This window comes from Aspergillus flavus, chromosome 2 (assembly GCF_009017415.1).
Source record: "Aspergillus flavus chromosome 2, complete sequence".
NCBI lineage: Eukaryota > Fungi > Ascomycota > Eurotiomycetes > Eurotiales > Aspergillaceae > Aspergillus > Aspergillus flavus.
The window spans coordinates 1,977,521-1,991,263 of record NC_092409.1 but is presented as its reverse complement, the minus strand read 5'-3'; the positions used below and the strand labels follow the sequence as shown (position 1 = coordinate 1,991,263).

General features: G+C 47.1%; 5 protein-coding genes across 5 annotated transcripts; 2 read left to right on the top strand and 3 right to left on the bottom strand.

Moving 5' to 3' along the window:
* Window positions 1–175: 175 nt before the first annotated feature.
* On the bottom strand, window positions 176–1,777 carry F9C07_2225472 (actin-related protein Arp4p/Act3p; the record flags this gene model as incomplete). Its single annotated transcript, XM_041289491.1, has 3 exons — window positions 176–1,052; window positions 1,121–1,619; window positions 1,735–1,777. 3 exons carry the CDS (start codon window positions 1,775–1,777, stop codon window positions 176–178), a joined length of 1,419 nt encoding a protein of 472 aa, XP_041142498.1.
* A 401-nt stretch (window positions 1,778–2,178) lies between these two features.
* Window positions 2,179–3,336, top strand: F9C07_10083 (hepatocellular carcinoma-associated antigen 59-domain-containing protein; the record flags this gene model as incomplete). The annotated part of the gene is made up of 2 exons (XM_071507337.1): window positions 2,179–3,016; window positions 3,092–3,336. The coding sequence occupies 2 exons, from the start codon at window positions 2,179–2,181 to the stop codon at window positions 3,334–3,336; spliced, it is 1,083 nt and encodes a 360-aa protein (XP_071363678.1).
* A 3,279-nt stretch (window positions 3,337–6,615) lies between these two features.
* Window positions 6,616–8,905, top strand: F9C07_10082 (DUF907 domain protein; the record flags this gene model as incomplete). Its single annotated transcript, XM_041289467.1, has 3 exons — window positions 6,616–6,922; window positions 6,986–8,527; window positions 8,586–8,905. 3 exons carry the CDS (start codon window positions 6,616–6,618, stop codon window positions 8,903–8,905), a joined length of 2,169 nt encoding a protein of 722 aa, XP_041142496.1.
* Window positions 8,906–9,455: 550 nt separating this feature from the next.
* Window positions 9,456–11,440, bottom strand: F9C07_10081 (uncharacterized protein; the record flags this gene model as incomplete). The annotated part of the gene is made up of 4 exons (XM_041289453.2): window positions 9,456–10,036; window positions 10,111–11,110; window positions 11,173–11,336; window positions 11,404–11,440. The coding sequence occupies 4 exons, from the start codon at window positions 11,438–11,440 to the stop codon at window positions 9,900–9,902; spliced, it is 1,338 nt and encodes a 445-aa protein (XP_041142495.2). The 3' UTR covers window positions 9,456–9,899.
* Window positions 11,441–12,817: 1,377 nt separating this feature from the next.
* F9C07_10080 (uncharacterized protein) lies at window positions 12,818–13,212 on the bottom strand (the record flags this gene model as incomplete). The annotated part of the gene is made up of 2 exons (XM_071507336.1): window positions 12,818–13,109; window positions 13,169–13,212. 2 exons carry the CDS (start codon window positions 13,210–13,212, stop codon window positions 12,818–12,820), a joined length of 336 nt encoding a protein of 111 aa, XP_071363677.1.
* Window positions 13,213–13,743: the final 531 nt, after the last annotated feature.

Genomic DNA, 13,743 nt, shown 5'->3' with positions numbered 1-13,743 from the left:
ATGGGAAAAGTCTTTTCTCAAACCATCAAAGTAGTACAAGAACGCCTAGAAAAAGCAAGAAATAAAGAAATCAAATTAGAGAAATGAAGAAATTCAGATCACAAAACTACAAAAATCCAACTAGCGAACCACGGGCATAGCAGGATAGCATGGGAAAAGCAGGACAGACCGAAGGTTACTTGCAGCGCTTCTCGACGATAGTCGGGCCATGTTCTTCGTATTCCTTCTTCGAAATCCACATTTGATGGAAAGTTCCCAAGCTAGCAAGGATACTTCCTCCAATCCAAGACCCGAATTTGCGCTCGGCCGTGTTGCCTGGCGCGGAGATCCTAACCCGTGGTCCTGGGTAAGTCTGCATAAGTTCTTGGTTGAGGCGGTCGGTGAAGCCATGGAGTAAGCTGGATGCACCCGTTACGACGACATTAGCTAATAAATGCGGGCGGATGTCAACGTCAACCCCGTTGAGTGCGTTCTTGATTAGCTCAGGCACAGTCTGAGCCTGTGTTGGAGCGGGGAATGGCGACTCCGTGTCTGGGATAGCAGCTTTTGCATCGAATAAGGACTCCACCACTCTATAGCGATCAAGACCGAATACTTGGTTGTAACCGTCTGGGAACTCGAATGGCCGTCCAGGGTTGCTTTTAGCCACTTCCTCGTTCGAGACCCCACTCGGGCCCGTTGCAGAGAGCTTGTTGGGTCCAGGCCACACCTGGACCACGCACTCTTTGAACTCGGAAAGGGTTCGCTCTTCAAGCAGAGTGCGGTATGAAGCGTCCGGTGCCTTTCCAGGTGGGAAAGTCTTGTACTTTGCCTGCGAAGGTTGACCTGCGTCGACAGCAGTTTTCGAGGAAATGAGGTAATGAGGGGTGATGGTAATAGGTTGTGGTGTGTTAGCCTTGAAAAGAGCGCGGATTTGTGATGAAATGTAGTCGCCGCCTAGAGGGGAATGCTGAACCCCACGTTTTAAAACCATCCCATCGTGCACTGGGGTTACGGAGATATTAGAAGCACCGACGTCAACAACAAGGGCAGAAGCTTTCCCGGATGCGAAGCTGAAGGAGCACTAAAGTGTCAGCAGCAGAGTATGCCGGACGGCTTAGGGCGAAGGGTAGGTACATACGCTGCCAGAACGCCGTTTTTTGCCAAATAGAAAGCCGGTGTTCCCCATTTTTCCATCGCGATCTCGATGGTCTTTTCACGCGCTTTTGTAGGGTTCCAGCCACATTCAGACATCAAGAGCGGACTGTCCGCGAGAGGCTTTTCCTCAGTTTCCACTCCCTCCATCTCTGTGGGAAGCTCTCCATCAGCAATATCGTTCAGACCATTTTGGAATGGATTTCCCGGTCTAGGGCCCGTGAGGCGCGACGTAAAAGAATACTCCCACACTTTCTCTGCCATGTCCCAATCCTCCACAATTCCATCTCGGCCCATTGGGTTGTGGACGGACAAGCTAGGGCGCGGGGTGACAAAGACGTCATCACTGAAGATCAGCCTGTCCTGTCCCTCGGAGGTGTATTTCCCATAGTATGTTGGGATCAGGGACTTCGGCGTGTCTTCGCCTGCAAAGCCGGCGCGCGTTGTCGAAAACCCAGGATCAAGTACGATAGCTGAAACCTCATCTGTACGTAGCGAGCTGTCAGTTTCTGCTCTGCTCCGAAAAGGATGTAATCTATGTGGTAGTATGCATATAGGAAAGCTCTTCACTGCACGATGCATTTTCGAGAGATGACATACCTCCACCGTATTCAGCAGTCGAAGGTGGAATGGATGGGTTCATGGCGGAATTAAAAGAGAAGCACGGCAATTCGAACAGTAGCGAAATGACCCAGCGGTTCGGCGACGACAGCTAGAGAGGGGTAAATAGTTCTGGGTAAGGCTAGCGCGGCAACTCTGTGATCAGGGAGGCTAAAAGCGTGGGTAGTGATGGAGGTGATTTATAGAGGGCGGGTGTGTTTTGCGGTGCGGGAACTAAACTTAAAAGGCCTGGGCGGGCGTACTTCATCACCTACACCACTCTGTACTGCTACGAAAGAGCTACGGGTTCACCTCTCATGTACGTACGTTTCTATAGCAGGGGACTTGTATTCTACTTGAATTCTCTCTTCTATCCACTGGACTGCCAGTCTGTTCTCTCCCTAGATAGATATCATACACCATATCTCCCTTGGAGTCACAACGATGATGGACACTAATCCTACCTCGAACCCGGAGACTCTCTTCCGACCGGTAAAGAGAAGAAAGTTCTTGCGACGTCGCCCTGAGGACACGCTAGAAGATTTCCGCATTGAAAATCGAAGGGATGACGGGGACTCGGATCCTACCACCCCCGCTCAGTCCCAAGCAGACAATGATACCGTGCACCCTACTGATCTTGCTCGCCTACGACGTCTTCATCGCTTTCGCAAGGGTGGCATTGGATTTTCTACTACCTCACGACAGTTGGCAAACAACGATAAACAAGCTATCGTATCTACGGAACCAGCGGAGGATCTCGAGGCGCAGAGAATCCAAGCTATGTGTGACCGATTTACAGCACATACTGGGCAGACGGTGGATGTTGACAGACATATGTACGATCTTGCATCATACCCTCTTCTGTGGCCCGTATTGTCTGTAATGGAGACTAACAAGATAAGGATGGCTTATATAGAGACCGAAATGGCTAAGCGACACCAGCACACTGTCCCGACAGATGATTCAGATGGCCCTTTGGTGGGCGAATCCGATTCTGCGCCGTCCACAACCGTCCTTCCTCAACGTGAACCAGCGTCTTTAGGTAAACTCCACGAGATTGATCTTGGCCAGGAGACCAAGCTACATAATATCGCACGGACGGAGGCAGCTACAAGAAAGTTAGCAAGAGACGATGAATATGAGCATCTCAATCATGGCGGCTCTTTCTTCAAAGCAGCTCCGATGGGAAAGGATGAGGGACTATGGCGTCGTCAGAAACGACGAACCAGTGAGGATGTGGAGAGAGACAGACTCGTAGAAGAAGTTCTGCGCGAAAGCAAACGTAAGCACTCCATCCCTTCCTGTGATCCCATCGGGCGTGGTCTAGCTCTAACAACTAAAATCACATTTCTTGTAGTTGATGTATATGAGGAACCAGATCATGAAACAGCGGCAGCAGGAGACGACCAAGCTGCTGATGACAGAGTCGCTGAACAGTTTCGAAGAGACTTCCTTGATGCCATTCAGTCACGTCGTCGGGTGACGCGAGTGAAAAACCCCAAGACCGCGAAAGCTGAGGCATCGCGGGGTCCTAAGCTGGGAGGCAGCCGGAGTGCTAGAGCGGCGATGCGGGAAATGCAAGAGAAGCAAGGACGTAAATGAATATTCACTACAACCTACCAGGCCCACTCATCGGGGGTCTTGGATAATCTCATCCTTACTATGACATACTTGTCGCTCGCGGCACCACCTTACATTATGGATATACTTCGGTGAGATTGGTGTTCCTGAGCGAGATCAAATTAGTGGACCTCGATATATCCCACTCGAGCAGAGACATCACCGTTCTTATCTCTGTATGGCGCATTTCCCCATTCCATGGAGATAAACGGGCGTGTGGAATCGTTTAATTACCGCCGTTTCTCTCTATCTCAGGTGTTTCTGCCATGCCATCCAGCGCCGGTAGGGAAGCCTTTCGGTTACCTATCCACGATAATGTTTCATGTTCCAAGTTGGGTGGTGTGGACACCTGAAGGGTCAACAACATTAGTCCCTCTGAAAGTTGGTGCCACCTTCCGTTCCGTTGTGCTCATAGAGGAAGCCTGCTAAGGTCGCCGGGGTGGGCGACGACTATTTTTCTATCTTTGAAGCAAAAACCCAACGTGCAACAGTATTGTTAATCTCGCTTACGTGAGTGAACTATATACGCTACAGTATTTTTTGTACATGTGTATTTCACTTTCTAGCGTTGTTACAGTTGTAGGACAATGCAAAATGGCGTTCAGCCAGAACCTTTAATTGACTATGAAGGGAGCTCAATATACATACATAGGTGCTACCGGGGAGGACGAAACAGCCGCATATTACCTTATACAATTGCTTAATATGTGAAGCTACTAGCTTACCTGCGGTGACTGCCTATCGAGTACTAGGACCTAATAGAGGCACTAGTTTACTGGTCTCCTGCCCGTAGGTAAGAGTAGTATTATGTTGGCCATAGATACCACCTATATATATCCGCAATATATACTCCGTACAACGCGACATAGGATTTCTAAGCCAATGTTTCGATGCTAAGAACCAGCTCTACCAGTTTCTTCTAGAGGTGGGGTTAAATCCTGAAGCCAGATGCTTATTTCAAGACTACCGAGCAAGTGACAGCTAGTGATTAGGAAATTTGTTCTTGTGGGATCTTCTATGATCGCTATATTCAACGATAGATTGCGGTTACCATCTTGATTTAGCACTAACTGCGTAGTAGTTTGGCCCGTCCTTGTAGCCTCGTATGCTGTGTGAGATTCAGGGAGCTAGACGGTGCAGGTGACGGAACTGTCCAGGAGCACAAAAGAATTAGGGAGCAAAATAGATAACAAACCCAATCGACACCAGTCTTTAGTTTACGGAGTATAATGGCGGGAAAGAGACTCGCTTAGCTGGGTAAGCTCTGTGGTATACATTTCAGTACAGAGCACGAGGTGTTTACAGTACTCATATCCAGTGCCAATGCCATCCATCCATACTTCAGAAGCTAACCTGACACATGCTAGCCCACTGACGCAGTTTGATTGCTTGGAGCTCCAGGCTCCAGCCCATCCCCCCCCACCTCAATCCGTTTGGCATCCCCTTCTAATTTATTTCTGAAGGAGAGAGGAATGGCAATGATGAATAATTGCATATGGGAATTAACTCTACAAACAAGATCATGTCCATCTAGTAGAGCCTTTTGAATTAAAAGCAGCGGCATTTCAGACTTTTGCTCTAAAGTTGTACCCCCTTTTACGCCAGGGAAAGAAGACAAAGAAAAAGAAAATCCTAGTACTCTATACAGAGTACAGACGATATATCGGTATTATTGACATCAGTAACGTTATCTGTGGCGTAGCCGGTCTCCTGTGGCGGGTGGTCAGTGGAAGTGTGCGCTGAGTAGTCGTGTGGGTAATTTTCATTTTCATTTTCCTTTTTTTTTTTTCTGTCTTTTCTTTCAAACTTCATTAAGGGCTCCTGTTTATCAACTTGTTAGTAGTACAGTACGGAGTATGGTTATAATGTATATATGTACATCATCTTGAGATCTGATCTCTCTGCTTCTCCCTCTCCTCTTTTTTGTTTTAATGTTTGAACTAAAAACTCCACTAATGTGTAACAAATACGCAGTAATGTATCATAAGTTATGGTAGAAGGTGAAGTTCTAGGTTATTTGAAAAATATCTATAAATGGATCATACAGATATGAAGATTTTTTAAAAAAAAAAGAATGGGAAAAGTCAGCTATCCGCGCGCTGGAAATGTTGGAATCTCTTTGACATAGTACGTACAAAAGCAGTACGTACTATGTAAAATTACCTTTATTTACCTTGAGTACTGTGATGCCAGCATATCAGTGGCCCCATAAAGAGGTCTAGAGTCTAGACGGCTCCAGACGGTGCCATTCTTGGGCCGTTCTGAGCCGGGCACTGGGCCAATCAATGGCCTTGGTGGGACAAATCTTGAGACAATTCAGGGGCAAGGTGTCGGAGTCTCGAACCCTACGACGAAGAACTAACCACTTGATGCTGCCCTGTTAATTATTATTAGGCATTCTCGGTACGGTAACGGGTACCACTTTTTACTAGTTAGTTCTGGTGCCAGCTATTCGGTAGGGAGATTGGCCCGCACTGTGCGTATACCTGTACTGTACCGATCCAGCCAGACACCCTGAAGATGGCTTCTCTTCTATCACTGATCGACTGATTGATTTGCATATCCTCCCCTCCTTCTACTCTCCTTCTCCATCATCGCTCGTTTGGCATACAAATCGTATTGCTAATTTTGCGCTGCTTCTTGTCTCTTTTCGTCTGTTTTGCCTCTCTTTCACTTCATACGCTCCCTTGCGACTCCTTTTTCTGAACTCACTCGCGAGCTGCTATTGTTTCTTACAATCCATTTTCCTTCACTCTTTCTCCTCATAGTCCATACAGCTCTTCCCTTCCCCTGCCGTGTCTTTTGAGGCCGAGGAAAGGTGAGCTACAATAGACGGAGTGAGCGAGAGGACTGAGTGGTCCTAACGCTTTCCTTGCGTATGCCTCTCTTTTGAAAGCCTCAACTTTTTTCGCTCAACCTTCCCCTCCTTCTCCCCAATCCTTTTCCCTGTCTTTTGATGCTCTTCATCTTCGCGTTGGGATTGCTTTCTTCAAAATAGTTCTATATACGATTGTTTCTATTCTACACGGGTTGACCCTGTGGTATTTCTGATTCTCGGCCGGTCCGGTTGCTATCAGCTCGATCACTTGGAGTTTGCACCATCTTTAATCATTTAATCGCCTTCAGAAATTCGTCTCGATCGCCTATCGAACCGAAGAACTTTCGAATTGGGATTCCGTGCTTGTGAGCAACCGACACCTGAACAACACGTTTGATGTTGGCACTTGAACTTAAGTATTAGAAAAGATTGTTCTTGCCGAAATGCGGGTTCCTATATCACATTTTACCTTAATTGCCTTGGGCCTGTCCCCCGTGCACGTCCTCGCAGCGGACACGCTTAGCACAAATGGCATTTCAACCTGTCTGACAGGCGCAGAAATACAAGTGCAAAAGTTGGACGTCACTTACACGCGTTCCACTAGAGTGGTAGTCTTCGATGTGGCCGGAACAAATGAAAAACAGCAGAACGTTACCGCATCTCTGTCGGTTTATGCATACGGCAATGAAATATATAGCAAGTCATTCGACCCTTGTGGCTCGGAGAATCATGTCGAGGAACTTTGTCCTGGTAAGTTTGATCAAAACGGAAACTCTTTTGCCTATGACACTGACTTATTTTTTCTCGATGAAGTCCCTTCCGGCGTCTTTCAAGCGACTGGTTCGCAAGAAATTCCAGAATCCTTTGCTAGCCAGATTCCCGCGATTGCTTTTGCCATACCCGATTTGGATGGGCAAGTAAAACTGGAGCTGAAGTCCAAGGATGATATCCACGAAGTTGCTTGCATTGAAACACAGTTGTCGAACGGAAAGTCGGCGCAAATGCCAAGCGTCACTTATGCAGCCGCCGGTGTAGCAGGTGCCGCTCTGGCAATGAGTGGTCTGTCTATCATAGGTGCTGCCGGTCATCCCGGGGCAGTCTCTTCTAGTCCGGGGTTTGGTGATGTCATGGGATGGTTCCATAGCATGGCTACAAACGGCATGCTCAGTGTCAACTACCCAACAGTGTATCGCAGCTTCACGAAGAATTTTGCCTTTAGCACCGGTTTAATCCCGTGGGGTCAAATGCAGCAGTCTATCGATAACTTCCGAAAGTCGACCGGCGGAAACCTCACAGAGAACAGTTACGACTTCCTTCGCAATGCTACACTCGAGTTTTCAAATGGCTCGTCGACGGACACAAGTTCTAAAGTCAAGCGAGGATTCAATTTAATTATAGGCGCTGCTGACTTGGGTATACGTGATGTTTCAACTTCTTATAGTGCGAATTCGACATCTGGCGAGGCTAGTGATGACACAGTCAAAAAGGTTGTCTCTGGTATAGAGGCTTGGGCGGAACAGCTTACCATCCCTCAAGCGAACATATTTATGACATGCCTGCTGATATTCGCTATTGTTATAGCTGCTATTACGGTGGGCATTTTACTGCTTAAAGTTATCCTTGAGTTATGGGCGTTGTATGGATCATTCCCTGCAAAGCTCACGAATTTTCGCAAGGACTACTGGGGTTTGTTGGCCAGGACTATTACCAACCTGATTCTTCTTCTCTATGGGATTTGGGTCTTGTATTGCGTCTACCAGCTCACCGGTGGAGATTCGTGGGCCGCGAAAGTATTGGCCGTTGTCACGCTTGTCATATTTACCGGTGTCCTGCTTTTTTTTGGTCTCCGAATCTGGTATGTGGCTCGTAAATATAAAGCATCTCAAGGTGATGCCTCTGGCTTGTACGAGGATACAGAGACCTGGCGGAAGTACAGTCTTTTCTACGACAACTACAAAAAGGATTACTGGTGGCTCTTCGTCCCTGCGATCGTGTACATGTTTGTCAAGGGTGTAATCATCGCTGCGGGCAATGGTCATGGCCTCGTTCAGTCCGCGGGTCAACTCATTGTTGAAGCTCTTATGCTAGCACTTCTGCTATGGTACCGGCCATATGTTGCAAAGTCGAGCCAGTGGATCAATATCAGCATCCAGGTGGTCCGTGTATTGTCCGTTGCTTGTGTGTTGATCTTTGTTGAGGAGCTTGGTCTTTCGCAGACTACCAAGACTGTGACGGGTATTGTCCTTATCGTTGTGCAATCCGCCCTCACAGGCATCTTGGCCATCCTCATTGCCGCTAACGCTATCATTCTTTGTGTCCGAGAAAACCCCCATGCGAAACGGAGAAGAGAAGCCAGTAAGTTGAAAGAGCTTTTTGGACTATTCGGTATGCTAACAACCGGCGTTTTACTCAGAAAAAATGAACCGTGATATCGATGATTTGACTCCTTTGGATGCGCGGGAGTCGCTTCTTATGGAGAATCCACCCCGAAAAGAGTACACAGAGATGAGCAAGTTTAATTTCACCGGCCCTTACGAACCCTATCGGGACCACTACGATTCGAAGTCACGATCAAGCCCTACAGGAAGCACAGACCGTTTGGTGGATCCTCCTGGCTATCATGAAAGTCAACATGGTCGAAGTCTCAGTCGAGAAAGCCGGCATACCCGTGATAGTCGTGGTTCCCCGGATGGTCGTAAACCTACCGCTCCAGGTTATGGCTTCGCCTATTGAGCCATTAGGTCATGGAAGCAATTCATGATACACCGCCTTCTGCAATATTCCTTATTCAATTCTTAACCATCTTTCTTTCACTCCCCACCCTCCATTTCCCTGTGTCTATAGAAAATTCTTCTTGCCAGACAACTGAATTTAGCGGATTTGATGTTACTCCTTCGCTGTATGTACCATGTTTGCCCCCACCCAATTTTCGCATATATACGCTTCAATACGTGTCGATATCAGCCTCACATTTTGTCACAACCAACCAATAATTGCATTACTCTTATAAGACACCCGAGCCTTAGTAAGACAATAACATTACATTAGGCATATCTCTAGTGATCTTCTATAGATAAATAGCTGGGCCTGCTTGTATTCGGACACAGACGAAGGATTAATTGTCAGCGTCAAAATAAAGGGAGATCCTGTAGCTGGCACACCTTCCAAGGCATGAACATACCAATGGTGCATTATAGTGAGGTGGACTTTATGGTAGTTTTAGTAACAAGTTGCGTCCTATAGTTTCATGAATTATAGCCTCCCTTCTATGTTATTTTTTTCATTTCTGTTTCTAATCCCAAGTGCATATTGGCTGTCCACTAACCGGCATAGATGGCATAGGCTCACATTACAATACCAAGTGTCCTCCATCTCTCGATATTGACAGCGACGATCTTACACTTGTTATTTCTCTTTACGTGTCTTCCTTTCTATTCTTTCGCTCTCTCTCCCCCTCTCTTTCTTTTTTTAGGGAAGGATTAAGCAGGCAGTCGACAGCATGTTCATAAAGGAGACAAGAGCAGCATCGTTGAATAAGTACATTAGACACATCACCAATTTCGGAAGACCCTTAGCTCAACACACGGCATCATGGTCTGCCGCCACTTACAAAAGCAAAAATTTGAAAAGAAGATCAGGTAACTGAGAAGTTGCTGCCGAATGGTTTAACCCCCACACAAAGAGGAAGGCCAGAATGTCAACATCCGAGTAGAAGAAGCGCATCAGTTTAGCCACGAGCATAAGGATGAAAGCCACGATGGCCTCCACGACCTCCACCTCGGTAATTGGCTCCAGGTTTTCCAGCATTTTTGGGCCCAGTTGGAGCGTTGGCTGGTGCGGCACTCTGAGGCTGCGGCGTCGGTCCTGAAACGGAGTTAGCAGTCGGATGGTATACGAGTATTTAACAAGCGGACGATTCGAATTCTACCAATACATACCACGTCCCATACTGCCAGCTCGATTCATGGCTTGCGGTCCCGTGGGGATGTTGGGCTGGGGTACTTCATCGTACATACCTTCCCAGGAAGTTGGACCGCCCTGTTGATAGGGAGAGAACGCCCGGTTTTCCATGGCCCGACGAGCCTGCTGCTGTTCATACTTTTGTTGTTCAAAAGCAATCTGCTCATGGGCGTTGTAGCCTGGGCCTCCCCGAGGTCCTGAATAATTTCCACTCATGCTCACGTTTCCGGGACTACTGCTCCCTATGTTGATAGCATTCCCCATCTGTCCTCCTTGACCTTGGTTTTGCATCTGCTGCATCTGCTGCATCATGGTGGAATTCATCATATTCTGCATTTGAGGCGTCTGACTTTGAGATGGAGGACTCATGCTTCCCTGTTGTTGACTATTGCCCATTTGCATCTGTTGCATCTGCTTCATCTGCATTTGTTGCATCATAGCTGGGTTCATTCCACCCATGCCCATTGCGCCCATGCCTTGACCCTGAGCGGCAACGGCCATCTGTTGCTGCATTAAAGCGAAATATTGCTGCATCCTTTGCCAATACTGCGCCATCATCTGTGGAGTCAAGCCACCAGGCATACCGGCCGGTCCTTGAGAGCCTTGTTGTTGAGAACCATCGCTGCCAATTTGAGCTCCCTCACGGAAACCGTCTCTACCACGGCGGTTCCTGCGATCCTCTTCATCCCGCAAATTACCACGTGGTTGAGCTTTCTTGACCTCAATAGGTTTACCCAGTATCTCTAAAGGACGCGATAGTGCCGCTTCAACGGCAGCTTCGCTGTCAAACGTCACAAAGCCAAAGCCGCGAGGCCGACCAGTGTCTTTATCAATCATCAAAGTAGCATCGACCACACGACCGAATTGCATAAAAAATTGTTTGAAGTCTTGCTCGTTAGCTTCTTGGCTGACGCCACCAACGAAGATTTTGCTTGTCTTTTCTTGTTCGTCACGAGGGATTGCACGCTTCGGATCGATCTTAAAACCATATAAGCCTCGCTTTGTCTCAGAACTTTAAGGATATGGGATGTATAACTCACGATTTTTCCATCCAAGTAATGCTCCTTGACCATGACAGTATTGACGGTCTTAGGGTCTCTAAAAGTTAAAAAACCAAAACCCCTAGAGCGCCCTGTAGCGCTGTCCCGCATCACGGTGCATTCCTGTACCTCTCCGAACTGGGAAAAGTAGTCCTTTAGAGATTCTAATCGCTAAGTTAGATTGCTGACGGCTGTGCGGGATTACTACCAACGGGTCTTGGAGGTACATACGGTCAGTTGTTTCCCAGTTGAGACCGCCAATAAACATCTTCCTATACAACGCAAGTAGTATTAGTATGAGTGTCTCAGTCTCAGTTACCAACAGTAAAGAGAGAGATAGATAGAAAAGACATAGGAGATGAGAGAAGGAAAAAGAAATAAACAAGAAGAAAGAGGCAAGCAGGGCTTCGATCTTGGCTGTTGGCAGGCTGGCTCTGTGCCCTCTGAGAACAAGGACAGCATTGTTGACGGACGGCTATTGCGATGTAAGAGCTTATGAACTGAGATTCGATACCATATTGACAGGCACTAACTTCACTCGAGAAGCGGAAGAAACCAATGGAAGCAACGCGTAGGGGAGCATTTCTTTTTCTTTTGTTTTGTCTCTTTCTGTCTGCTTTTTTTTTTTTTTTTTTTTTTTTTTTTCTCTTCTTCTTTCTTCATGGTCGCTTCAGGATGTTTCGTCAGTCTGTGACGTACACATACACTGACGGGGGCTGCGACTGGTTGGAAGGCTCATGGTGACAATCAACCTCTAGTCAATAATCCACTGGTTTACTAAGCGATCCAGTGGACTGCAGGTCAAACGTAAGACAATTCCTCGGGGTCTGGGAGGTATGCGGTGGTGATAGCAAAGGCCACAAGTTGAAGCATCTCAGGCGGAATAAGTCAATTGTTTCTCTTTCTCTCTTTTTCTTCTCTGACCAAGGAATCTCTGCCTGTCTAATAGTCCGAAGCTAGGTAAACTGTTCGCAACCACAAAGCCAAGGCACCTACTCTTGTTCTGTTCTCCTCTGCACTATCAAGATAACTCGACAAGAAGCTATATAGCATCAGCTATACTATAGTCGCTCGCGACAATGGCCCGTAGAGACAGGGGTTCGAAGTTTGTCTTTCCGCAATTGTCACATCGACGTTGTGCCGTTGATATGTATCCCCACTTTGTCCCTCAAGATGCCAGAGGTAGAATTTGTCCCCACCAGAATGCTCTCCATAGCTAAGCCTGACGAGGGTCTAAAGACTCTCTATCGAAGATTGGCCATATTCTTGTTTTCTCTAGCAAGTATGTTTGGTTTTCCATTGGAGAAAGACCTGAATGCAGGCCGAAGAATTTGATCACTTTCTCCACTGTACCAAGCAGTCACATGTGTATAAGCCCTCCCACGAACTTGCGATATCAGCATAGCCACCATCGCCTTCGCCAGCTCACTGGAGCTCATCCTTATACAGAGCGATAAAGTGATAAAAATAAGCAGAAAAGGGCACTGTGGGCCCTTCAATATGTCATCGCTTCCAAATGGCCAGAGAGTAATCCAAGGGCAAATCGTGTGACACAAGTAGATGGCCAAGCCAATACGAGCGTGCGTTCCAATCCTCAACAAGCATATAAAAACTTTAAAACATCCCTAGCAAAAGAAGCTATTACTTACCCATCTTCTTTGATCCCGGTTCCATGATGCTCCGTTTCCCCCGACATAGGAGTGATAGTATTGGCGAATCCAGAATCTAAATTGCCTGTGCCATGTTGGTGAGCTCCATCCTGTAGAAGCTGTTGGTGTACACCGCGGATGTCTTCCGTTTCGATATGGGAGGCTTCGGAGACATGAGTCGCAGGAAGGCCAGCCGACTGAGTCGGGAGGACCGAAGCTGTAGGCTCCGAAGTAATCGAAGCTTCAACGGTTGAAGTTGGTTGGGTCGCAGTCTCATCCGCATCGTACCTGTCAAGACATTAGACAAGTTCTTGTGGGATAAATTCCGGCAAAGTGAAGCACCATACAGATCTGCAAACAGGTCTTCTTCAACATCCTCTGGCTCGGTCATGGTGATTTAGTAATAAAAAGCAACGTAAGCGAAAAGCCGATTGGCTGCACTAGAATGAAGTCGATTGAATCAGTTCGATTAGGGATGGAGCAGAATCCTTAGTGGTGAAGCGAGATTCCTTCTCACTACCAATTAGCCGACAGAAGTGAGGAGAGGAAATATGAGGTGAATTGGGAAGTTTGGCAGGAGAGGGGTGAGAGAGGAACAATAGCAGAGCAAAAGGAAGGAAGAGGTGTGTGTGGTTTACGTCGGAGGTTGGCATGAGGAGAGAGAAAGAGTGACGGAGAGGAGTTAGTCAAGTTTAAGTTAGCCGCTGACCGCGCGAACCTGAGAGTCCGTAATAAATCCATTTCATTTCATTTCACCTACCTAGGTATTAATTTCTTCTCCATACATACAGTACACATACATAAGTTATGTACATACATACACACAGTACTAGCTACCTCAAAGGTCCCTAGGCAACTTACATACTATCTTAAAACATAAATTAGTTTTTGATTGCTTCTTCACCAACAATGTTCTTCTTCT